Source organism: Rhincodon typus, chromosome 15, assembly GCF_021869965.1.
Source record: "Rhincodon typus isolate 14 chromosome 15, sRhiTyp1.1, whole genome shotgun sequence".
In the NCBI taxonomy this organism is placed as follows: domain Eukaryota; kingdom Metazoa; phylum Chordata; class Chondrichthyes; order Orectolobiformes; family Rhincodontidae; genus Rhincodon; species Rhincodon typus.
This window is the reverse complement of record NC_063346.1, coordinates 55,242,816-55,270,442: the sequence shown is the minus strand read 5'-3', so window position 1 is coordinate 55,270,442 and position 27,627 is coordinate 55,242,816. Positions and strand designations below refer to the sequence as shown.

At 43.2% G+C, this 27,627-nt stretch overlaps 1 protein-coding gene across 1 annotated transcript in view; it reads right to left on the bottom strand.

Moving 5' to 3' along the window:
* The window catches only part of exoc3l1 (exocyst complex component 3-like 1), an 83,414-nt gene that overhangs the window by 17,001 nt on the left and 38,786 nt on the right, over positions 1-27,627 (bottom strand). Inside the window, exons 4-6 of the mRNA XM_048605575.1 lie at positions 18,002-18,674; positions 8,540-8,660; positions 5,802-5,927 (exon numbers count right to left, since the gene is read on the bottom strand). Coding sequence (XP_048461532.1) covers positions 5,802-5,927; positions 8,540-8,660; positions 18,002-18,674 — 920 coding nt within the window. The remainder of the gene's footprint in view (positions 1-5,801; positions 5,928-8,539; positions 8,661-18,001; positions 18,675-27,627) is intronic.

Below are 27,627 nucleotides of genomic sequence, written 5' to 3'. Positions count from 1 at the left end.
AATTATCCTCTATCTACTCTGTCCAGACCACTCATAATTTGGAAAACTTCTCCTAACCAAGGAAATCAGTACCGACTTTTCCAATCTTTCTTCGTGTTTGAAGTTTCTCATCTCTGGAACCAGTCTGATAAACTTCTTCCGTATTCTCTCCAATGAATTCACATCCTTCCTAAATTATGACGTCCAGAACTGTACACAATACTCCAGCTGAGATCTAACTAATTTCTAATATTGACCTCTGTGATGTTGTACTTTATGTATCTATTTATGAAGCCTAGGATATCACATATTTTAATAACAGCCATCTTTATCAGTTCTGCCCCCATTTAATGACGTATATATAAGAATATAAGAACATATGAAATGAAAACAGGGGTATGCTCTTCAAAGAGTTGAACCTGCCCTACGATTCTATAAAAACATGGCTGATTTGCCCAAGGCCTCAACTCCTTTTTTCTGCCAGCTCCTCAATGCCTTCAAATCCTCTATATTTCAAAAATCTATCTACCACCTCTTTGAATGCAAGAACAGAAATTGCTGGAGAAACTCAGCTGATATGGCAGCATCTGTGGGAAGAAAGCAAAGTTAATGTTTCAAGTCTGGTGACTCTTCATAGGAACTTCATCCTCTTTAAATACGTTCCGTGATCTCATCTCCAAAGTTCTACCTGTGGGCTAGAGATTTCCAAACATTCTCTGCTCTCTGAGAGAAGAATTTCCTTTACATCTCAGTTTTAAATGAATGTTCCCTAATTCTATAACTGTGTCCTTGAGCTCAAGATTCCTCCTCTCGTGGAAGTTTCTTCTCAACATTTACCCTGTCAAGCCACCTCAAGATCTTCTACTTTTTAATAAGATCACCTCTTATTCTCCTGAATACTAATGGATAAAGAACTAACCTGTTCAGCTGTTATTGTTAATCAATCCTTTAATTCCAGGAATCAGCTTAATGAATCACTTTTCTTCTGCCCCCAGTGCCAATATATCCTTTCTTACATACAGGGACCAGAAATGTTCATTGTAGTCTTATATCTCCTCCAAGTCCTTAATATAGATTGTAAATAATTAAGACCCAAAGACTGATCTTTATGCCATTCCATTAGTTACAATTTTACAACTTGAAAAAGACCCATTTATCCCAATTCTGTCTTCTGTGTGTTACAAATCGTCATTCTGTGCCAATACTGTGAACTTATTCTTTGTGGAACAACCTTTAAAGCAGTATGTTTTCAAATGCCTTCAACAAATCTAAATACATTGCATGTACCCACTCTAGCAAATTTATCAAACATGACTTCCTTCATGCAATACCATTTTGACTCTGATTATGTTAAGGTTTTTGAAATGTTTTAATACTTCTTCTTTAATATTTTTTCCAACAATTGATGTAAAGCTAGCTGGCCTATAGTTTGGTTCTTTCTATCTCCCTCCATTCTTGAATAGGGGCTCACGTTGCAAGTTTTCCAATTTGTTGGAACTCCCCCCCCAAGATTCCAGTGAGTTCTGGAATTTTTTGGACCAATTACGCTGCAGGTGGGGCAAAGACCGAGGTCCAGCATAAAATTCCACTCGTTAACTTTGTTTCTGTTCACAGTCACTACCTTATCTACTTACTATTCCCAACATTTCATTTGTAATGCCTATTAACTCACTTTGTATAAAATGCTAATGTATCCTACAGGAAGGATATTACTAAACTGGAGAGGGTTCCGAAATTAATTCCTAGGATGTTGCCGGGACTGAAAGGTTTAGGTCATAAGGAGAGGTTGGACTTTTCTCAATGGCATGTAGGAGGTTGAAGGACGACTCTGTGGAGGTTTGTAAAATCATAAGGGGCATAGATAAGGTGAATAGCAAAAGTATTTTCCCTAGCATGGGGGAGTTCAAAACTAGGAGGCATATTTTTAAGGTGAAGGACCTGAGGGGTAACTTTTTCATACAGAGGGTAGTTTGTGTATGGAATGAACAGCTGGTGGAAGTGGTCAATGCAGGTACCGTTACAAACATTTAAAAGACATTTGGACAGGTATGTGAATTCAAAAGGTTTAGAAGGATATGTTCCAAATGCAAGTAAGTGGGATTAGTTTAGTTTGGGAAACTTAGTCAGTATGGACGATTTGGATTGAAGGATCTATTCCCATGGTGTATGACTCAATGACTCTATGGCTGTACTCATTCCCACTGTACATGATTTATGAGTCAGGAAGTAAAATGCATACTATCTTCCAGAATTTGATGTACAACACATAAAATTAGGTGATTTAATCCAATTGAACAACAGAGATGGCATGGTAATGTAAGAATCAAGCTTATTTTTTGTTTAAGTAGAACATTTAACAATATATGTTTATATTTGAATAAATTTCCAATAGTCGTAAAGTGACTGTGGAATACAAATTAATCACTCAACATTTTAATCCATGATTTATGGAATTTCTGATCTAAGACCAGAAATCACTTGGCAACAAAACCAAAAATGATGTTTAATGTATGAGGCCAACGATCAAGCACAAGCAACATATTAAAGGATGAAGGACTTCATTGTTAAGAACAATACTATCCTCACATGAAAATTTCAAGCAGAAACAACTGGGTAGTGCTCAGGAGAGCTTAAAACTGGTTTATATTTATTGCCCATACCTTTACCTCTAAAAGCACAGAAGACAATTAAAATATTTCATTGTTGACATCAGTGAGCTTAGTAAAGAATGAGGACATAACTTATGGATTTCTGAAGAAGGGTCCCGACCCGAAACATCAGCTTTCCTGCTCCTCTGATGCTGCCTGACCTGCTGTGTTCCTCCATTATCAGTATCGACATTCTCACTCCATTCCCAGCCTCCCCATTTTTGGGAGAGATAAGTCCAGATTTCTACTACTGTAAGTGAGTGAAAGGCTGCTTCTTTATCATTGAATAGAATCATAGAAGCCCTACAGTGTGGGACGAGGCCATTTGGCCCATCGTGTCTACACTGATCCTCCTCTTCCTGATATCAGCCAGGAACAAGAGAGCTCTAAATTTAAGGCAGAATAGATCTCCTCATTCCAGAATGTTCCACTGGAGGAAATAGTTTTTCTTTCTCTGTTCTATCAAAAAAAAACACCAGGGCCTAAAATGTTATGATGAGCCCAAAGGGGTAGAGGTGAGGAGAGGGGACGAGTGGGGGGAGGGTACTTAAGAGGGGAACCACATCAGTGCTCAGGCCTTTTCTTAGGGGCTGGAGTGGGTGTGAAGGGGCTGCTCATTCCAAGGAAGTGTCACACACTTAAAAGCTCTAACTAGGCGCCGTCAACATTTTGCAGATAGTAGGGTGACAACTGCCACTTCTGCCCTATGGGGCTGCTTGTCGAATGCAGGCAGACTTCCACCATTAGCCTTGAGGGGTCAGGCTCACTGGCCCAAAGAAGGTACAGGAAGCAGGGCTTGAGGCCCAATAATGTCCCCGTGGGCGAGTCCTCTTTTGATTCTAGCCCACCCCACGAACCCCGAACCCCAATAAAATAGTTTTACTGTTGGAGCTAGCCTGCGATAGGCCTCAGGCCCCCCTTCCCACCTCAGCAACATCCACTTCTCCTGGTGGGGCCTACTGAGGCTACTGTCCCCCTAATTGAGCCAGCAACATCAGGAACCCGTACACTACTCAAGACTGGGCTGCCCATCCACAACATAAAGACTATATCTTTTCATTTGACCTCATTTTTGATTGTGAACGGAATTGGGAAAAGATTGTTTCAAAACAAAGAAAATAGAAACACAGAAAGCAGGAGCAGGAGTCGGCCATTTGTTCTTTGAGCCTACTCAGCTAATCTATAAGGTCATGGTTGTTCATCCAACTCAGTAACCTGTTCCTGCTTTCTCTCTATATCCTTTAATTTCTTTAGTGCTAAGGACTATATCTAACTCCTTCTTGAAAACATTCAATGTTTTGGCCTTAACTGCTTTCTGTGGTAATGAATTGCACAGGCTCATCACTCTCTGGGTGGAGAAATTTCTCTACATCTCAGTCCTAAGTGGTCTACCCCATATTCTTAGACTGTAACCCCCTGGTTTGGACTCCCTGGTCATGGGGAACACCCTTACTGCATTTACCCTGCGTAGTCCCATTAGAATTTTACAGAGATCTCCCCCCACTTCATTCTTCTAAACGCCAGTGAATATAACCTAAATCGATCTAGTCTTTCTCCATCCCAGTATTTAGGAAGGAATCGCTGCACCTTTAAAAAGCGAGTTACTCATTAAGGGTTGTGTATACACCTTGCTTTGCAAACAGTGCGGGAGGTGTAGGACAAGACGACTTGGAGCCGGGGTGTGTATGTAGAGAAAAATTCGGTTGGCAACAGGTTGCTGATTGGTTTGTGACAATTTGTGGATCCCAAATGTCATCAGCCTGATGACAACTCTCTGATTGGTTCCTGGGTAGCTGAATAGCTTGTGGATACGAACAATACAGTCAGAAGCCTTTGGACTTTGGAAGTGGGGCTGGTATGTCTCTCTCTCTCTCTTTGTCCAGTAAAATAACTTAAGTTAAAGGAAGCCAACTGTTTTCTCCCACCCAGTTCGAATAAACTATAAATCAATAAATCAGAGACTTTGTAATTTGTGAACCAGTTGCTCTGTGGCTCCTGCAAAGAAGTGAAACGGACTCAGGAAACAAACGGAATACCCTATTGAATCCTGCGGACTAGTACAATTGAACTATTTGAAGTATTTGCTTTTCCTCCACCCATAACACCAATTCTTTTAATCTTTATGTGTTTGTCTCCATGTGTATGTAAGGGCTTTAGAAGTGGCTTAGAATTTTAACTAGCAGAGCCATATGAGATCATGCACAGTTGTTTACTTGTGATTAAAATTAACAAATTTGTAATAATTAGGAGCTCTGGTTAAGTACAGGAACCTGGTTAGTATGTTCTGTTAACCTGGGACTATCCAACAGTTACATTTGAATCTTTGCATACCTTGATAAAATTCAGTCATGACTCCAGGAATAGTGCTATCCCAGTGTGACACTGATATGTCAGACTGCCTGTGGTCAGGCCCCACTGCTGGATCACCTGAGTTTGGGGGAAGCTACACGTCAATGCCACTTGGTTTCAATATCCATGGGTTAAGGGTGGGAGCATGTATCACAGAGCACTTCTGCTTTGTTCATCCATAACTGTGCATGGATATTTGGTGGAGATGGAGCAGCTTCAGTTATGCTGCCCGACGTGGTAGAATAGCCTCTTTTCACCATCAGCCTCCCCCTCGAGGGGCATGAGGGAGTGAAGAGGGGCCACTGAAACGTTAGAAGGTGCGGCTTGGATACCTGGACCTCAGATGATTAGTATAATACCTCCATGATCTTCTATGATTCCAATTTACTCTGACATGCCTGATTATCCTGCAACATGTGTGAAAAGGGCTCATTGAAGACTTAACTTCAATTCAAGGGTCTTCTGCTCATAGAATCACAGGAATACTGGAGCAGGCCATTCAGCCCCTCAAGTGTGCACTGCCATTATAGATCATACCATCATCCGCCTCAGTGCCATATCCCTGTGCTACCTGCATAATTCCATGAAGTCATTAATAACTAGAAACCTCAGTCTATTATGGGGGTCACAATTCCTTAATAATGAAGATAACGAGACCAGTTAGATAAAAAAGCAAACAGAAAATAAAGTCAGGAGCAGACAGCAGCCCTTACCTGGTTGCTGGTCCCCGATGCCCCATGTTATTTATATCACATTGTGTACAGAGCCTGACACAGAGCAGTGAGAATGCACGGGGCTCACATTATGGTGCTAATTGATACTGACCTGGGTCACAATTGCTGGCAGGCTGGAGTGGTAGTAACCTTCGTGGTCAGACTCAGGCTCCTCCTCTCGGTACCAGTCACTCACTTCTGCTTCCAAGGCTTTCTGCATCCAGTCTGACACTGCCACCTAGGGTGAGCAAATAACGTCAATCTGGGAATCTGTTTGGTCCATTCAGCTTGGACTCTGTTGACCATTCGGGCTGGCTCTCTCCCAGTTTCAGCACCCACTCTGAGCAACCCTTCCACTTCTAATGGAAAGGGGCGAGTGACCTGACCTTTCCTTCCATCTCACTTAAGAACTTGGGAGCAGGAGTTGGCCATTCAGCCCCTTGAACCTGCTCCCTCATTCAATATGGCCAATCTCAACTTGGCCTCACCTCCACTTTCCTGCCCGCTCCCCTTAGCCCTTCAACCCCCTTTAGTAATTAAAAATCCACCTATCTCCTCCTTCAGGTTACTCAGTGTCCCAGAATCCACTGCACTGTGGGGTATTGAATTCCACAGATTCACGACCCTTTGAGAGAAGTAATTTCTCCTCACCTCTGTTTTAAATCTGCTGCCCCTTATCCTAAAACTACGATCTCTCATTGTAGATTGGCCCACAACAGGAAACATCTTTTCTATGTTTACTTCATCAATCACCTTTAGCATCTTAAATATACATCAATTAGATAGAGTCATAGAGTTATACAGCACGGAAACAGGCCCTTCGGTTCAACTCGTCCATGCCGACCAGATATCCTAAATTAATCTAGTCCCATTTGTCAGCATTTGGTGCAAATCCCTCCAAACCCTCCTATTCATGTACCCATCCAGATGCCTTTTAAATGTTGTAATTGTACCTGCCTCCACCACTTCCTCTGGTAGCTCATCCAAACAAGTACCACCCTCTGTGTGAAAAAGTTGCCCCTCAGGACCCTTTTAAATCTTTCCCCTCCCACCTGAAACCTATGCCGTCTAGTTTTGGACTCCCCCACCCTGGGGGAAAGACCTTGCCTACTCACCCTATCCACGTCCCTCATGATTTTATAAATCTCTGTAAGGTCACCCCTCAACCTCCAACGCTCCAGGGAAAGTAGTCTCTTCTCATTCTTCCAAACTCCAGAGAGCATAAGTCTAATGCTCTCTTCATAAAATGCTCATCTCTGGAATCAATATTGTGAATGTCCTCTAAACTGCCTCCAAAGCATCTACATCCCTCCTCAATAAAGGGGACCAAAATTGTGTGCAATACTTCAGGTTTGGTTTCACTAATGCCTTGTTCAGGTGCAGCAACACCTCCCTACACTTATACTCTGTTCCTTTAGCAATAAATGGCAAAATTCCATTTGCCTTCCTTCTTACTTGCTGTGCCTGTGTGCTAGCTTTCTATGAAGCGTGCACAAAGACACCAAGATCCTGTGTACCAAAGCACTCTGAAGTTTCTCTCCATTTAGATAATAATTTGTCTTTCTATTCTTCCGACCAAAACGGATAATCTCACACTTTATACCCGAATGGATATACTAAAATGGGTAAGGCTTTTGCTTGAGCATATAATGGGCCAACCCTAACACAATCCAACTGAACAATGGCCTATTTAACATATCCTATTGGAGCCCAAGCCTTTGAACCTGTTTCTGGCAGGTCGGAGGCTTTAATAGTTACACCAAGTCAACGGTCCTTGTTCATGAGGATGCCCAGTCAGAGACAATCACTGCCAAACTTCACAAACACTGTAAGGAACGAGATGGTAGAACCAGCCAATGATATGGCTGACATATTAATTAGATGCTACATCAATAGTGTTTGAAAGTGGGTGGACAACCAATTTAACCTGTTGACCAATACCTGACTCAGAGTCACTAGTGCATTTGACGACCGGTATTCTGTAGTTATCAGGCTTTCAGGAACGAGGGTATTGACTGCACTAACCACATATTCCACACTCAAATGAGGTGAAATCCATCTTGGCAGCAGGAGTGCTCCTGCCTCTAGACCGGAAGGTCCGAGCTCAAGTCCCACCTCAGGACGCGCTGCCCACAGAGATGTGTCATAACTTGCACAAACAGGCTGCTGAAAAAGGAAATTGGGGAGGGGGTCTCTGGGTCAGAAGGTGAATGGGTTGATTAAAGATGAATGGAAAGATATTAAGGGGATTCGGGAATAAGACAGGCAAATGGGGGAAGGACAAGATGAACTGGTTGGGCCAAGAAGATCTTCATTATATGCAATTCTTTGAGTGAGACTCATTCCTCAACACTCTACGACATGACTGTTGATCCAGTTTTCCTTCTCTCCTCAGCTGACTGTTAATAATCCTCAGGGGCCATGCTCAGACAGATCTTTGTTCTTTTGAGTCCCACAGTTGTGCCTGCTTTCCCCTCTGCACATCCCGAGACTCTGAGTTAAACAATGGAATCTGATTTTGAGACTAAATGATTCCGGACACTGACTGAGGATTGTATCTGCGAACTCAAAGTGAGCTACCGCTTTACTTAATCTTAAACTCATAGAGACACTTAGATAAGCAGACGAATAGAAAAGGTTTGGAGGGATATGGGCCAGGAGCAGGCAGGTGGGACTAGTTTAGTTTGGGATTATGGGCTGGTTACACCGAAGGGTCTGTTTCCGTGCTGTGTGACTCTACGTATTTTATTTTCCTTTAAAAGTTCAGGTTTGCACTTTGAAGCTGAGAAATGTAAGTTTCAGTGGGCCCTCCCAAAGTTAAAAGTCCTTTTAAAAAGGTCTTGAACTCACCCTGACAGCGCTGACATACTTATTCTGCAGCTGCTCCAGGGCATCTTGGGAAATCAGAGGTCCCGGTGACACAATGTCGACATCGGGAGAGAGATCTGGGTGAGTGAGCATCTTTGGACGGCTGGGAGAGAAACAAAAGGAAAGGAAAACAGGAAACCAGGTTGCGATAACACCATTACAGGAAAAACATCACAAATGATTAACATTCCTCGGCAATTACTGGGCGCGATGGTTTCTTCAGAGGTGGGGCCCTTTCCCCTGGCTAGGAGGAGGCTTCCTGTCAGCACTGAGCAAGATTCTTTTGTGGTGAAGAGGGCAAGATGAAGGATGGTTTGTTGGAGCGAAAGGGTGACTTTTCATCATTATAAGCGTGCAGCCCAGCCATTTGGCCCGTCGCATGTTTGTGCTGGCTCTCCCGATTAGTCCTTCCCTCCATTGATCTGCATCTCTTTTCCATTTTAAGTATTCCCTTTGGGACTGTTACAGCTCAATGCGCTGGCTTCATCCTCTCAGGTTGTGCAGGACATGTGACCTTCTCATTACCACTTTACTTCAGGGGCAATGATCCATTTTACCAGGCCAGCTTCAGAATAATGACATCTAAACATTTGATGTATACAACGGTTTTTGTGTGGGGGAGGGCAAGGGCTATCTTCTTAAATAAAAGAATTATTAACTCATGGAATGTGGGCATCGCCGACAAGGCTCAGGGTTATTGTTCACCACCAGTTGCCCCTAAGAAGGTGGTTGTGAGACACTTTCCTACAAATGCTACAGTGTATCATGGTGCTAGATTCTCATATAACTGAGCGGCTTGCTAGGCCAGAACCAACCACATTGCTATGGGCTTGGAGTCACATGTAGGCCCAACCAGGTAAACAAGGCAGATTTCCTTCACTAAGGAACATTAAGGAACCAGATTGATTTCTATGACAGTGCAGTAGTTTTATGGTCACAGCTACAGATACTAACATTTTATCCCTAATTTATTTAATTAACTGAATTTAAATTCCTCTGGTGTGATTTGAACCCGTATCTATGAGATTATTCGTCCTGTGGTCTGGATAACTAGTCCAGTCAATATCATGTGGTAATGGTATTGACTTATGGTCCCAGTGCACCTTAACAGGCAGATAGAATCCCTACAGTGCAGGGAAAGGCCATTCACCCTATCGAGTCTGCACCAGCCCTCTAAAGAACATCGCATCCACCCTATCCCCAGAACTTCACATTTAGCATGGCCAATCCACCTAACCTGCACATCTTTGAACTGTGGGAGGATACTGGAGCAAACTCACACAGACACAGGGATGACGTGCAAATTCCACACAGACAGTCATCCGAGGCTGGAATCGAACCCAGGTCCCTGGCATCATGAGGCAGCAGTGTTAAGCCACTGTGCTGCCACGTAAGGATTTGAGGACCATCACTCAATGCCAAAGGGCATTGCTTCCAATGATACTGCACTCTCTCAGGGTTACATTGATGCCAGCCTCAGACATTCGGCTGTATTGTTGTCTGGGTAATAAATGGCGATTTCTAATAAGTATGCTGCTGATGGGAAGGCTCAGAGGTTGAGGATTTCAGTCTCGGGTTTTAGGTTGAAGATATCGCAGACAATCAGAAAAAAACCCATGCAGAAATAAACCCTTTCTCGCCAGTTGGTAATTGTCAAATATCCCAGCCTTAACAGCAACATTCCCTCGACTTTTTAATCACCCTTTCACTGATCCTCAGCAAACTCTGAAAACAAGTTTGTTCAGTGCTGTATCTCTGCTGTATGTCGACTCGGACCTCCTTAGGCCAATTAAAACCCAGCTGTCTATTTGTTAGTTGACACCTGCTGGGCTCAAAATTGGTTTTTTGTGCTACACAGCCTCGAAGCAATTGTATTTGTCACAGGACGTAGACTAGAGTCTGCTCAGGGACGTCCAATTCTGGCTCAGCTCTATTCAGGAAGATCTGCTCTGTTCAGTGAGGTATCAACAATATCTCAAGAAGGGAGTTTGTTTGCAAGAATAACAATGCGGAATGGATAACAGAATTTTAGATATCATGGAGGCAGAACAGGATTTGGCAAATAAATCTATTTTTCTTTGCTGTCGTCCAGCTGCTGCTGTTCTCCCTGGTGACCTGCGGCCACCTTTTCAGCCAACCTAAACAGGAACACTGCGAGCCACGTTCCCTGTCATCCAATGATAGGCTACCAGTGTATGCAACCCTCAGCATCTACGGGAGGACTCCCATTCAACACGACAGGCATTAATCCATGCAGTGCCTTGTTTTACAACGAAACCCCCTCCTCCAGCACCAAGTGGCCTCCAATGGAAGCGTACACAGGAATAGGGTGCAAGGAGGCTGTTGCGCTTAGCAAATTCACCCTGACAAATTATGACGTGATTTAACCATTCTGCCATTTGGTCAGGTGGAATCGTGTTTAAAAAAAAGATACATTTTGTTGAAGCTTTTCATCTCTAAACCAATCAGCACCCTGTTCCCATACAGAATAAAAAGCTTCTCCCCCTTTACAGTGTTATATTGTTGAGTGCCAGATGCAAAACGTTGGCAAAAAGTCTCTTTTGTTTCAGCGACATTCAATAAATCTAATATTCCCACGAAAGCGAGCTGTTGGATATTGGTAAAAACCAGTCCATTGAGATTACACAGCCTGTTGGGGTAGAGGCTGGTACAATTACAATGTTTAAGAGACATTTGGACAGGTACATGGACAGGAAAAGTTCTGAGGAATATAGGCCAGAGGCAGGCAAATGGGACAAGTTCAGTTTAGGAAGCCTGGTCAGCATGGGCGAGTTGGGCCGAAAGGCCTGTTTCTGTGCTGTATACCTTTATGACTCTACAGATCATTGACATAAGTATCTGAGGAGTGGCAAATGGTGCTGAACATTTTGCAATCATCAGCGAACATCCTCACTCACTCATGACATTATGATGGAGGGAAGGTCCATGATGGATGAAGTAGTTTGGGCTTAGGACACTACCCTCAGGAACTCCTGCAGAGATGTTTTGGAGCTGAGACCTTCGACAACTGCAACTATCTCCCATTGTGCTAGGTATGACTCTGATCAGTGGAGACCTTTCCTCTGAGTTCACTAGAGGTATCTTGCTATACTCAGTCAAATGCAGCCTTGATGTCTTGGGCAGTCATTCATACATCACCTCTGGAATTTGTGTCACTTGTTCACGTTTGCAATAAGGTCAGGAGGTGACAGGTCTATATACTGCACTGAGCAATGTAATTGTGCACCTTTCTTGTTTCTTAACTCTAGCCAAATCAATACTGTCCTTTCAACCCTCCGTAGCAAACTTTTTCTTCAATGTTGCTATGGTTTTCGAAACCAAAAATGCCATCCCTCCTCATTTTCTTTCCTATCTTTTCTCGTAATACCTGCCTCTGCCAGTATTTTTTGCACTCCAGCATTACTGTCTGTTATTCTCTCCCAGTTCCCCCTCCCTGATGCACTAATTTATACCCTAACCAATAGCCCTGTCCAAACACGCCACAAGGATCTCAGTCCCAGCTCTGTTCAAGTGTCAACCATCTGCTTGGTGCTGTCTTGCCCAGAGCCAGCCCCAGTGTCCCAGGAATAGAAAACTCTCCTTCCTGCACCATGTTTCCAGCCATGCCTTCATCAGTCTTGTCTTCCTCTTCTGGTACTCATTTGCACACGGCGCTGAGTAATCCAGAGAATACTGTGTTACAGGTCCCGTTGCTGATTTTCTACCTAGTTCCCTAAATTCTGAATGCAAGACCATGTCTTTTAAATGCTGTGACTGTACCTGCACCTACCATTTCCTCTGGCAGTTCATTCCACACATGAACCACCCTCTGTGTGAGAAAGTTGCCCCTTGAGTCCCTTTTAAATCTTTCCCCTCTCACCTTAAAGCTATGCCCTCTAGTTTTGGACTCCTCTATCCCGGGGAAAAGACCTTGACTATTCACCCTATCCATGCCCCTCATGATTATATAAACTTCTATAAGGTCACCTCCAAGCCTCCTACATTCCAGTGAATAAAGTTTTTGTTTATTCACTCACAGGATGAGGACGTCACTGGCTAGGCCAGCATTAATGCCCATCTCTAAATGCCCAGAGGACAGTTAAGAGTCAACCACGTTGCTGTGGGTCTGGAGTCACATATAGGCCAGACCAGGCAAGGACAGCAGCCCTACTCCCCAAAAGAGACCAGCGAACCAGATAGGCTTTCAACTAGCGTTGAAACACAATATTTAACAGTAGCTGTTCAACAACCAATGACCTCATGACTTTCTTATAGAGTCCATGTTGAATTTTTATCCTTGTCTCCTTGTCTTGTACCTGGTGTCTGTGTTCTCTCTCTTGTGCACTGTTGTCTGATGGTTACTGCTTCCTGATCCTGCTGTCTCCCATTCGTTCAGTTGTCGGTCACTGTCCCTGTTTCCTGTTCTCTCTCGTGCTTCTTTCAGAAAGGTGTTCAACATGGAGGAGGGGTGCTGATTTATCAGCTGACAGAGGGCACCAAATGGTTTGAAGTTCAGGGTTTAGGAATCGAGGACTCTGAGGTTAACTGCTTCCAGACTGTATAACCACTGGGTCACCACTTTGAATGGGTCTGCCTTGCCGGTAAGATAGGAATGGTGATGGAGGAGTCTGGATCACTGTTTGAATTCTGTGAGTGTGACTAGTCTGCGCAACAAATCTCCCAACGTTGCTAACAATTTCCTGGATTTTAGTGAGTAAGCCCTTGCAGGATTAATTGCACTGTGCTTTTGTCATGTCTGGTGCCTAGGTTGAAATTAAGTGGTTAGTCTGGTGGTATTTGTGTTATACTCTTCCATAACTGTTTAATACAACTGAGTGGTTTACTAGACCGTGTCAGAGGGCAATTAAACACATATATGGGGTCACATTTAGGCCAGACCTGGTAAGAATGGGCAATTTCCTTCCCTAAAGGACATTAGTCAACCAGATGAGTTTTTATAACATTCATTGTTACAACAAATATTAGCTTTTATTTCACAGTGATTTATTTAACAGAATTTAGGCTGATATGATGGGATTTGACCTCATGTCTGGGCTACTAGTGCTGAAGTATAACCACTATGCCACCATGTCCTTAGTGCAAAAGATCTTAATTTTGTATATTCTTGTTAAAACTTCAGAGACCAGCAGAAACGGACTACCACAATTTATAAATATAAATTGAAAGAACTGCGGATGCTGTAAATCAGGAACAAAAACAGAAGTTGCTGGAAAAGCTCAGCAGGCCTGGCAGCATCTGTGGAGAGAAATCAGAGTTAACATTTCAGCTCTGGTGACCCTTCCTCAGAACTGTTTTTGTACCACAATTTATAATCAGGGAAAACTCCATCAGGTCACACCGTAAAGTCATCACTTGTATGAAAAAGTCTTTCAGTAACTTCTTGAAGCTCTGACTGTAATCGAGCCATAGAGTCATACAGCACAGAAACAGACCCTTCAGTCCAACAGTCTATTGTCAACCATAATCCCAAACTAAACTAGTCCCACCTGCCAGCTCTTGGCCCGTATCCCCCCAAAACCACTCCTACACATGTACTTATCCAAGTGTCTTTTAAACATTATAACTGTACCTGCATCCACCACTTCCTCTGGAAGTACATTCCACACACAAACCACCCTCTGTGTAAAAAAACTGGCCCCTCATGTCTTTTTTAAAGCTCTCTCCTCTCACCTTAAAAATGTGCCCCCTAGTCCTGAAATCCCCTATCCTAGGGAAAAGACATATATCATCAACTCTATCTCTACATCCCTCATAATTTTACAAACTACTCTCAGCCTCCTATGCTCCAGTATCCTTGGCCTCCACTTTCTTCCTATCTCGGGATGCTCAGACCTGCCCATGATTATCCAAAGAAGATATTGCACCTATTTAGCACTCTATCCTTCATGAGCTGGCTTTGGGAAATTGACACTGATCGCTCCTGATCAATTCCTGTTTTCCTAAATGTTTTGGAATTGCTTTTTAAGTAATGGACTCCTGTACTTATCCTACAACTTGCGCAAACACTAAACAGTTTGCAGTGTTATGTCCTACACCTATCTCCTTTGGTGAAGCTGTTGGGAAGTCAGGGGAAACTGGTCACACCTACCATTCTCCACTTGTATGGCACAATTCCTTTGTGAAGATTTTTGCGGGAAAATGCTAGTCAAAGCTAATGTTTTTCCTCATATCTTCATTCACGCCTCTGCCAATCAACCTGACCCTGATTCCAAATGGGAACAGTTTCTGCCTATCTGCTCTATCCGGGTCCCCCATGATTTGAGCACCTCAATCAGATCTCTCCAATTTATCCATGTGAACTGAAGTCCATACCTCTGGAACCATGCCAGTAAACATTTCTTGCATTCGCTCTAAAGCCTTCACATCCTTCTTAAAGTGTGGTACCCGGAACTGGACACAATATTCCACTCAAGGCCGAACCGGAGTTTAATAAATCGCACATCATAACTTTGTTGCTTTTCTACTCAATGTCGCTGTTTTTAAAGCTTGGAACTGTTTGTCTTTTTAACAACTTTCTGTCTTTTTAACAACTTTCTTAACCAGCCCTGACACTCCCTGTGATTTATGCATGTATACCTCCCCATATCTCTTTGTTCTTGAATCCCTATTGCATTGCACTGCTCAGTTCACATTGTCTCTCCATGTTCTTCCCACCAAAATGCCCACATCACGCTTTTCTCATCTACCACTTGCTCACCCATATCACCAGCTACCTATGTCTGGGTATCTCAAGGTCTGCCACTAACCTGTTCACAATTAACTACATTTCCAAGCCTTGCATCATTTTGAAATTGTCCCCTGCCCATTCGCGTTCAAGAAAGACAGTGATCCCAAAACTGATACCAATCTTAAAAGGATGAATTTGATTCTGCACAACAGGAGTTGAATAAAAATAATGAACAAAAGAGGCAGAGCACTGGCCAAAGTAACGTTATATAAACAGTGCAGGATGGAGAAGCAGATGCCAAACATCTGTCATGAATAGGATTCAAGAATAAAACTTCTGATTAAATTCTGGACAATTAACACCAAGGCATCTACTGCCTCCTCAGCCACCACTTTTAAAGGCCCTAGGATGAAGTCTATCAGGACCCAGAAAGTTCTCAACCTGCAGCTCCATCAATTTGTTCGCTACCAGTTCCCTAGGGATTATCATTTCACCATTATCTCTCTTCCTCCAACTTCCTGATTTATACCTATTACCGGGATCTGTTTTGTATCCTCAAGCAAAGACAGAAGTAAAATATTTATTTATTACATTCACCATTTCTTTATAATCTATTATTAACTGCCCATTATCACTTTTCAGGGGCCAGTACTTACTTTACTTAGTCCTGTCCTTTTTAGATTCTTGTAGAAACTCTTACTATGTGTCTTTTATGTTCCTAGCTACTCCTCTCATGCTGTAATTTATTAGTCCTGATGAATATTTTGATCATTCTCCACTAATCTTTGTATTCTAACCAGTCATCTGTGAAATAACTCCACAGAGTCTGGTACCCCTTCAGCAAGTCACCCTTTATTTACATGTGGAAAGTCCTTGACACTGATTCAGCTCCCTCAGAGCCAGCTTACAGAGTGAGCAGAACCTCTGACACTCCTGTTTCTATCTGTCAGCCGGGGCTCCCTGATTGAGCCAGATTCACAGCCCCAATCAGGGAACTCAGATTCTATGAGGTCCACCTGACTGGCCTCATTACTACAATCTGACCAGCAACTCGGCTTTGAATAATTATTTGCCTTTTTTTTCTTATGTTTGATGCTTTCCTTAACTTCTTTAGTTAACCAGAGCTGGCAAGTCCAACCCTTGGAATTTTTCTTCATGGCGTGAATGTACTTATTCTGAAATGTCTCTTTAAAAGTGTGCTCTTAGCAATCTAATTTTTCCAGCCTATGCATAGATTAAACGCCAATAATTATTACCATCCTGTTATCACAAGCATTCAACATATCTTCTTAATCACCTCTTGTGGTCACTGTCAGGGGCCTCTGAATCACTCCCATTAGGAACTTCCTTTCCCTGCTATTCCTCAACTCCACCCAAACCAATTCTACACCCTGATTTCCTGAACCAAGATCATCTGTAACTATTCCATTGACAGCCCCTTCAGTTAAGTCTGCTATCTCTCCCCTGACTTAGCTTCCTGTTGTTCTTAAATATCACATATGCCTCGACACTCAGAGCGCCAATGCTGCAGTCAGGCCTCTGTAATGGCTCTCCGACCATATTTATTCACTTCAATTCACACAATCAATTCATTGACTTTGTTCTGAATGCTACGTGTGCTCAGAAACAGAGGGCTGAACCTTACGCCTTTTTCTTGGCTAAGTGCAAGTCACGTTAAGTCTCACTGTGAGGCTGGGTGAACTTTTCTTGCCAAATCTTACTAAACTCGCTGTATTAAATACCGTTCCATCCCTATGGTGTGTATTATGTCCGGTTTTCGCCGTATCTTGCGTGCGCCATTCCTGGAACAACTTGCCACTCCTGAATTGTGATTCAGCATCCCTGGCACTTTAAAAGCCCACTGCATGCCCAGATAAGCACTGTCAAGTCTGGGGCTGCTCTGCACAGCCCTGATTGTGGCTGACGGAGGGGCTTGGTACCCTGCTTTGAGGCAGGGACCTGGAGGTCCTGCCGGATGAGATAGTGTGACCTCCTCTTGACCCAGGACCACCATCGGAGCCATGACGCCAAACCCATGCCAACATTGCCAGCAGGGTCAGTGCCGTCTCAGCCGCCTGTAGGTCGAAGGTCAATGTCCTTCTCCACTCTGGTAAGGTCCACCGTCTTCCCTCCGATACCTCATTCCCACTCCATCCCTGCTACTGCAACCATCTCCCACTGAGGCTCATGCTCCAACACATGCACTCCCTCCCTTGCAACGCATTCCCTTACTCCTCACTGCCCCACCCAGTCTCCGATGCCACTAACTCCGCATGCCCTCTGCTCTACCTACTCCCTTGCTCGGGGTACCTCCCCACCTGCACTAATATTCTTGATGTGCCACCCACTTTTATCTTCTGTAAAACTGCACTCACCCCACCCTCTCTCATTCCAGGACAGCGATGGCCCACAGTAGGCCAGGAAGAGTCAAGGCGGCTGGTGGATTGCCCGGCTTTCAGCTCCTTTGGGTGGACAGGATCCCGGCCCTGACTGCCCTGAGCAGGACCTGGGCAGGTAATCAGAGGCCACCCTTGACTAACTGTGTCAGGAGACCCTCAGAGGGAGGCCATTCCTCCTTGAGCCAACCGAGGCCTGTTGTCCACTCTGGCCAGCTTCCAGTCTTCGGGTCTGCACTAATGACAAGGCAAGGGCACACCCCTACATCCAGCAGCACAACATTATTGACCACATAAGGCCATCCCGAATCAGATCGGAGTGCCGCACACGTATGTGACTCCCACTCCCCTGCCACCTACCTGTGGTAAATGTGATGTATCCAGCTCAGCACTGTGTAGATCTCACTCTTCTCTAAGTCCCAGGAGATAATATCTTGCAGATGCCCCGAAAGGCAACTGTGGTGCAGCAGCACATAGGTCTGTAGGATGTTGTACTGGGGTGGGCAGCACTGCACCATCAAGTGTTTCACTACTTTGAGATCGCTGAGAATATTGTTGTGTAAGACCGCCAGATGATTGGCCAGCCCCGGTCCCTTTGTGTCGGTTTGCCTCACTCGGAACTGCGCCGTGGTTGACTGCTCGATAACTTTAAAAAAGGTCTGCCGCAGATTTTTCGGCCTCCCAGGAGGGAGAAACAGGTGTTGGCTTTGGCCATCCATGGCCGCCTGGTCGATTTGCTCTTCCCGCTCGATGATGCGAATGGCCGAGACAAACAGGGATGGGTCCTGCTTCACCAGGGTTGGGCCGCAGCTCACGACATCCCAGAGTTCCTTGGCCAGCTCCTCATTGAGCTGACCGACAACGGCGAAATACGACAAGACGATCTGCTCCCCTTCTGTGTTCTGCCTCCCGGCGTGGTGTAGCTGCTGAAGGATGCTGTCTCGCCAGCACTCCATCTCCATCAGCTTGGCATGGGCCTCCAGCAGCCTCCTTTCCTCTATCAGCTGCCGGGTCTCATGCACAACCTCAGGGACTGCAATCGAAGAAATCAGGTTTGGGTCAGTCAGTTCGTTAGCCCTCTGCATTCTAGATATCAATCTATGTTTTTACCAGCGTTCCAGAGTTTATTCGCATTGCCTTTTATCCCTCCTTTTCTACCAACCTTTCGGCTCTTGCTAATCATCGTTCCTGAATTGGGGCCTGTCCTCAAATGATAACCAATTAGAAGGCACTGAGCTGTCCTCAGCTAAAGGACCCACACCAACATACTGTAAAGAGACACACCTAATAAAAAACTTCACTACATTTTGTTGGGAAGTTGGGGAGAGTACTTGTGGACTGGCGAGGCAGAAAGTTAGAATTTGGTGTTAGTTCTTAGAGGTGGCGGGGGGGGGTGTCGCCCTCTGCTTTATACCAGACTGGGGGCTTGTCTGGGATTTGGACAGATCTGAACAGACACTGGACAGATTTGAACAGATTTAGGATACAAAAAGTTCCAGCAGATTTAAACAGACTTTGGGACTACTGTCCTGGATCTTTCAATAAAACTGAATTGAGAGGTGGAAAATCTGTTTTATTTCAGTTGCTTCTTGTTGGTTAAATCAAAAATGGGGAAATGGCTCTTAACATTGCTAAAGAGGTACTGGGAGTCAAAGATGCTTCCTAAATTTGCCAAGAATGTTTAGAAGGATAGAGAAAGGTGACACTTTTAGAATTAGCAGACAGGCTAAAATTGCATTTAACTGTGGACAAGGAGAAAAGCATTTTGGTATATCAGAGAAAGAGTCAAGTGCAGTGGAGTTAGAAAAAATTAAATTGCAAATTAGACAATTGGAGTTAGAAAAGAAAGAAAGGGAAAGAAGAGTCTTAGCTGAAGAGAAAGAAAGGGAATTGAAACAATTTGAAGTACAGTTAAAAGCAGAGGAAAGAGAAAAGAAAATAATTGTTCTGACAGAACTAAAAGGAGAGAGAAGAAAAGGGAGAAAGAGAGAGAGTTTGAACTTTGGAAGTTGGCAATTAGACAGTAAAGTCAACATAAAAAGATGGAGGAGAAGGAGGAAGGTAGGCTTAGTGAAGGGAATAGTAATGAGGAGCAAATCCATCGTAGCCAAAGGCCTGCTATATACAAATATGTCAAAACGTTACCAAAATTCGATGAAAAAGATGTAGACGCCTTTTTCATTTCCTTTTGAGAAATTGGCTAAACAGATGAACTGGCCAGAGACAGTGTGGGTAATGATAATTCAGAGCAAGTTGGTAGGCAGGGCTAGTGAGGTGTTTGCAGCGCTGTCAGAGGAGGTGTCAAGAGAATATGAAGAAGTAAAATGGGCTATTTTTGAGTGCCTACGAATTGCTACCAGAAGCATATAGATAACGCTTCAGAAGTGTCAGAAAAGAACCAGGTCAGACTTGTTTCAAGTATGAAAGAATTAAACAGAGCAACGTTGAGAGATGGATAACAGCATTAAAGATGGAAAAGACACATGAGGCTCTTAAAGATAATATTCTGCTGAGGGTTTTAAAATCTCACTTCCAGAAGTGATAAGAATTCATGTTGAGGAACAGAAAGTTAAAACAATGAGAAGAGCTGCAGAGATATCGGGTGAAAATGCATTAGAGTATAAATCGAAATCTAGCTTCCAACAGCGATTTCATTCCGTGAGGGGTAGAACTTGGGAAAGAGGGAGATCCTTCAATGAAAAACAAAAAGTGGATCACACTGGGAACAGTTTCCCATTTGTGAAGAAAAGAAACCCAAGAGGGTGGAAAGGAGGTGAAAGGCCTCAGGTGTTTCCACTGTAATGGAGGGGTTCATACAAAGTCACAGTGCCGGTGGTTTAAGAAAGGCACTGGGAAAAAGGATGTGGTAAAAGAGGCTAAACCAGTGGGATTAGTTGAGGTAGTGAAGGAACTCCTAAGAGAAGTGGAAGAGCTGCAGCAGAGTGCACAGCCTAGTCACCAGCTGGATAGTAAAATAGCGCTCGATCTTTTCAAAGACTTCAACTGTGTGGGTAAGATTTACTCGGGTAGAATGGGGGAGTAGGTAAAGAAGTTAAACTATTGAGAGATACAGGAGCTAGTCAGTCTCTAATAGTAAGAGATGAAAATATTTGCACTCCTTCTGAAATATTGCCCGAGAGAGTGGTAATCTGTGAAATAAATGGAGAGAGGGGTAGCGTTCCCCTGTGTAAGATAAGGCTAGAAGGTCCAATCAAGACTGGGGAAGTGATAGTGCGAGTGATGGGAAAATTGGTTATTCCAGGAATACAGTTTGTTCTTGGAAATGATATAGCTGGATCACAGGTGGGAGTGATGCCCATTGTAGTGGAAAAGCCAAAAGAAAACCAGGGAACTGAGGAGTTAAAAGAAAAATACCCGGGAATGTTTTCTGGACTGTGTGGTGACAAGATCCCACAGCCATAAGTTAAAACAACAAGGGAAAGCAATGGGGACAAATGAAGGAGTTGGGGTCCAGTTAACTGACAATCTGTTTGATGAGATGGTAAAAGAAAAACATAAGTAGGTAGAGGATCAGGCGGAGGTGTTTAATTCTGAAAGATTAATAGAGTTACAACAAAAAGATGAGACGATAAAGGATTTATATCATAAAGCCTACTTGGAAAAGGAATCAGAATGTATTGGGGACCTTGGCAGGTTAGTGCAGATGAGAAATGGGTGGACATTCACCAGATTGTTTTGCCGGTAGAATACAGACAGGAATTATTGTGGGTAGCACACAAATCACCTGTAGGAGGTCATCTAGGAGTGAGGAAGACTCAGGCTAAGATATAGAAACATTTCCAAGGGCCTGGATTACATAAAGATGTGGTTGAATTTTGCTGTAACTGTCATGTGTGTCAGCTGTTAGGAAAGCCACAGGTAGTGATAAAACCAGCGCCTTTGATGCCAATTCCTGCATTTGAAGAACTTTTTACACAGGTTATAATTGATTGTGTAGGTCCCCTCCCTGAAACCAAAAGTGGAAACCAGTATTTGCTAACCCTAATGGATGTGTCTACCAGGTTTCCAGAGGCAATTCCATTATGGAATGTCAAGCCAAAAAAGATTGTGGCGGAGTTGCTTGCTTTCTTTACCCATTATGGGCTACCCAGGGAGAATCAGTCAGAGCAATGGTCCAATTTTACTGCCAAATTATTTAAAGAGGTCATGGATAATTTAGGCATCAAACACTTTACATCACTGTGTACCATCCTGAATCCCAGGGAACATTGGAAAGGTGGCATCAGACACTAAAGACAATGCTGAGGGCTTATTGCCATGGTTACCCAAATGATTGGGATAAAGGTATCCCATTTATATTATTTGATATTAGAGATGCTCCAAATGAATCAACTCAGTTTACTCCATTTGAATTGATATTCAAACACAAAAGTAAGAAGAGCCTTTAACATTAATTAAGGAAAAGTTGATATATCTGAAGTCAGAGATCTCACAGTTGAATTAGATATCTGAGGCAAGAGAAAGATTAAACAGAGTAGGTGAATTAGCTAGACAACATTTGAAGGTGGCACAGCACCTAATGGAGCAAGAAGCAGATAAGAAATCAAAAATTTGTATGTTTGCCTGTAGGGATAAAGTATTGGTGCTGGTACCAGTGGTACGACATCCCTTCAAAGCAAGGTTTGGTGGTTCCTCTCAGATTGAGAAGAAGTCAGGTGAATTATCTGGTAAAGACGCCAGATAGGAAAGAAAATGTATTGGGTATGTCATGTGAACATGCTGAAACATTGCCGTGGCAGGAACAGGGAACCAGAGAAACAGATATTAGTTACTGCCTCTCAGAGTGAGGACTCTAATCTAGATGATTTGGATTTTGATTTACCTCAGAATAAATTGAATAATGAGGAAGTCCTTAAGAAATGGGATAGGGTAGTAAGCTATCTGTCCCAGGAACAGATAACTGAATTGAAAGACTTGTTACAGTACTATGAGGATCCATGTAGAAATAGAATGGGGAGGACTAATGCCATAGTACATGAGGTTGACGTAGGGAATGCTGTTCTGATAAAACAACACCGCTACAGGCGTAATCCTCTTGAAACAACGCAGATTCAAAAGGAAGCGGAGGGGATGCTCCAAGAAGACATCATGGAGATGAGTCAAAGCGAGTGGAGTTCGTTGACTGTGTTCGTTCCCAAACCTGATGGTACTCAACGATTCTGTGTAGATTATCGGAAAGTCAACGCTGTGACCAAATCTGACTCATACCCAGTTCTAAGGCTGGCGGATTGTGCAGAAAAAGTAGAATAAGCCACTTATATCACAAAATTGGACTTACTTTGTGGTTACTAGTAAGTACCTTTGTCAGAGAGAGCAAAAGAACTTTTGGCATTTGTAACCCCAAATGGGCTGTATCAATTTAATGTAATGCCTTTTGGAACGAAAAACATACCAGCCACTTTTCAAAGGCTTATGAACAGAGTTGTTGTAGGATTGACTAACTGTGCCGTCTACATAGATGACCTAGTGATCTTTAGCCATTCATGGGAAGATCACATGGACCATTTGGCAGAGCTCTTTGAGAGACTACAGGGGGCAAAGTTGGTCATAAACTTGGCAAAAAGAATTTGAGAAGGCGGAAGTGACATTCTTAGGGCACAACATCGGACACGGATGGATGACACCGAGGAACGTGAAGACGAAGGCTATCAAGGAATTTCCAAGACCAGCCTTGAAGAAGGAAGTGCTATGATTTTTAGGACTGAGCGGATTCTACAGGAAATTTGTGCAAAACTTTAGTAACGTGGTGGCACCGCTGACGGATTTGTTAAAAAAGAACATGAAATTTCGGTGGATGGAACAATGCCAGGAGGCATTTGGGAATTTAAAAGCAGTGTTAACCACTGCACCCGTTTCAGCTATGTCATAGTTTTTGAAACCCTTCAAAATTGCCATCGACACAAGCGATGTAGGTGTTGGAGCTGTGTCGTTACCAGAGGATGATTGTGGAATTGAAAGGCCAATCGATTATTTTTCAAAAAAACTCAATATCCACCAGAAAAAATATTCAACCATTGAAAAAGAGTTGCTGAGTTTGGTAATGGCCTTACAACATTTTAATATTTATGTTGTAAGCAATGCAACAGAGACGATTGTGTACACTGACCACAATCTTTTGGCCTTTCTGGAGAGATTTAAGGACAGGAACACCAGACTACTTCGTTGGAGTCCCATGTGACAAGCATTTAATTTACAGATTGTACTTGTTGCGGGTCATGAAAATATTATCGCGGATGCATTATTGCGAGTTTAAAAGGAAAATGTTTATCTAAGATAGAAACGGTAGTGTTCAATGTTGTATATAAATAAAATTTGCATAAAATGTGTAACTTTAGATTAATGAGCTATGGATCTAGCAATATAATGGAGTTAAGATATTAAAAGAAAAAAAGCCATCTTTGCATAATGAGGGTTCATTTATTTCTTAAGGGGCGAGGTGTTGTGAAGCTGGATAGTGTGCTTACGGTTTGGGAGGCAGGAAGTTAGAATTTGGTGTTAGTTCTCAGAGATCAACCACCGCTTTATAACAATATAGTTAAGGGGAGGTGATGGCCTGGTGGTATTATTACTAGATTATTAATCTGGGGACCGAGGTTCAGATTCTGCAATTTGAATTCAGTAAAAATCTGGAACTAAGAGCCTAATGACGGTCATGAATCCATTGTCAGTTATTGGGAAAAATCCTTCTGTCCTTTAGGGAAGGAAGCTGCCATCCTTACCTGGTATGACCTACATGTGACTCCAGACCCACAGCAATATGGCTGACTCTTAAAACAGCCTCCGGGCAGTTAGGGATGGGCAATAAATGGCCAGCGATGCCCTCATCCTGTAAATGAATTTTTTAAAAAAGGGATGGATTTTACTTGTCCCCTCTGGGCGTGCTTTTGGTGGGATTGGGCAGAGGTATGTAAAATAGAGTGTGCACCCAACTCACCAGCTTTCCTTCTAACCCCAAGCATCTTCTCACTGCCCCAACCATAATACAGGTCGTGAGCGACTGTCAAATCCGTCAGTTGGGTCATCATATTTCAACAAATAACTGAGTTGAATGGGCCAATTATCCTCAATATTACCCTGTCCACATTATTATAGGGTTGGAGGGCTCTTGTGGTGCAGTGGTAGTGTCCCTAATTCTGGGCCAGAAATCTCAGGTTCAAATCCCACCTACTCCCAATAACATATCTGAACAGCTTGATTAAAAAAAATCAATGATAAGAGTTGGTGCAGGTAGCTGAGTGGGTAGGGCAAAGTGGCTTTAAAAACTGGGGGAAACCCCAAAGATAGTACTCCCCTTCCTTGTTTACGCCCCCCAAACCTCTCCCAAAGGTGGCTAAATCCCCCTCAACAAATATCCTTAACTCGCCTCACTCCAGGGATCCATTGGGCCTACTTGATAGAATAGGTTGTGACCCTGGCACTTCCATTATCAGATTGGATTGTGGGTAGCTCAATGGTGGTGCTGCCTCTAGGTGAGTGGGCATTGGTCCCATTCTGTTGATTGACTGCTGACTTAAAAAAGATAAAGGACTCCTTTTTAAACTCAACTCATGATATTATTACCGGCATCCCCAGTATAGAGCTGGGAACATGTTCCTTCCCCAGCCAACAGGATTCAGGAAAGCTAAGAGAAGCAGAGCAAACAATTATCCTTCCAAGTTAACTCCATCCTAAATATATAGATTATCTCCTCACAAAACAGTCCACAGGCATTACATTATTAAACACCCAATTGATAATTCACTCTCCAAAAGCAAGCCCTTGCTCGCAATGACCTGGCATGTCAGTTCATATGCAGAACGATCCATTCCCGTCATATTGGAGGTGCACAGTATCACAGAAGCCAATCTGAAACCAGTTTGATTTACTTCACACGATACTGCAAAACCTCTCAGTATTTCAGCAATAGTAGCTCCAAAATTTCTTGTGTCCCAGTGCAGCTCTGATACTGCTGTCTACCCAGCTGTATGGAAAAATACAGCGCAGCACAGGAACAGACCCTTTGGCCCACCATTCCTGCACCAGTTCCAAATTCTTATTTAGACCCGCTACTTATTGCTCATATATGGTTTCTATCCCTCTGTTCACCTCTCGTTCAGGTACCTATTAAATAGGCCTTAAACGTTGTTAATGTGTCTGATTCCACCACCTCCACTGACAGTGCGTTCCAGGCACCCACCACTCTCTGTGTGAAATATTTTCCCCGCACTTCTCCCCTAAACTTTCTCCCTCTCACTTTGAACCTGTGTCCTCTTGTAGCTGATCTTTCCACCCTGGGAAAAAGCCTCTGACTATCCACCCTATCTAAGCCTCTCATAATTTTGTAGAACTCTATCAGGTCACCCCTCAGCTTCCATATTTCCAGTGAAAACAATTTGAGTTTATTGAACTTCTTTTCATTACTAAAACTGTCCAGGCTAGGTAACATGTCTCCAAAGCACCCTCTCCAAAGCACCCACGCCCTTCTGATAGTGTGGTGACCAGAACTGCAAGCAAAATTCCAAATGTGGCCTATCTACAGTTTTGTACAGCTGTGACATAACTTGCCAACTTTTATATTCGATGCCCTGACCGATGAAGGCAAGCATAGTGTATGCTTTCTTGACCACCTTATCAATCTGTGTTATATTCGATGCCCTGACTGATGAAGGCAAGCATAGTGTATGCTTTCTTGACCAGCTTATCAATCTGTGTTGCCACTTTCAGAGATCTGAGGACCTGTATGTCCAGGTTCCTTTGTATATCAATGCTCCCAACAGTTCTTCCATTTATTGTATGAAAGGCAAGGTACACACACAATATTCCCCTCCTTTCCAAAAGAAAGTTTAACCAATTACAATAATAAGTGAGCCTACGAGCCTACATAATGTATAAGTAACTTGCTGATAGGCCCATATCTTGTGATTGTGGTTTTGTCTTGAAATGCCATCAATTGACACAGGAGATGTTGTTACGTCTTTCTTTCATAGGACTTTTCAGTTGCTGTCCCAGAATTTTCTTATTCTGATGCATTGCAGCCATGTTTTGGTCCTCAAGAGCTTCCAACTCATTTCGTAGCTTCTACTTTTACCCTAGATTCTTATAATTCTATCAAGGTTTTAACCTTATAAGCTGCTCTACTCACTCTCAAATCTCTCAATTTTGTTTTTTTTTAAGAAGCTTGGTCCTAATCCACTTGTTGATTTACTGTTCGGATTTCTCTACACCCTGCTTGTGCTCCTTCATTAGAGTATTACTGGAGATGTTTATTTAGAGTGATTGAGCTACACAGCACGGAAACGTACCCTTTTGTCCAACTCTTCCATGCCGACCAGATATCCTAACTGAATTCTAGTCCCATTTGCCAGGATTTGGCCCATATCCCTCAGAACCCTTCCTATTCATGTACCCATTCAGATGCCTTTTAAATGTTGTCATTGTACCAGCCACCACCACTTCCTCTGGCAGCTCATTCCACACATGCACCAACTTCTGTGTGAAAAAGTTGCCTCTAAGGTCCCTTTTAAATATATACCCTCTCACCTTAAACCCCTGTGCCCTCTGTTTTTGGACTCCACTACCCTGGGAAAAAGAACAAAAACAGAAGTTGCTGGAAAAGCTCAGCATGTCTGGCCACATCTGTGAAGAAAAAAATCAAAGTTAACGTTTTGGGTCCGGTGATCTTTCCTCCTAGGAAAAAGACCTTGTCAATTCATCCTATCCATGTCCCTCATGATTTTATAAACCTTTATATGGTCATTCCTCAGTCTTTAATGCTCCAGGAAAAATAGCCCCAGCCTATTCAGCATCTCCTTGTAGCTCAAACCCTCCAACCCTGGTAACATCCTTGTAAGTCTTTTCTGAACCTTTTCAAGTTTCACAGCATAAAAACCAAAAGAACTGTGGATGCTGTAAATCAGGAACAGAAACAAAGTTGCTGGAAAAGCTCAGCAGGTTCTGGCAGCATCTGTGAAGGAGAAAACAGAGTT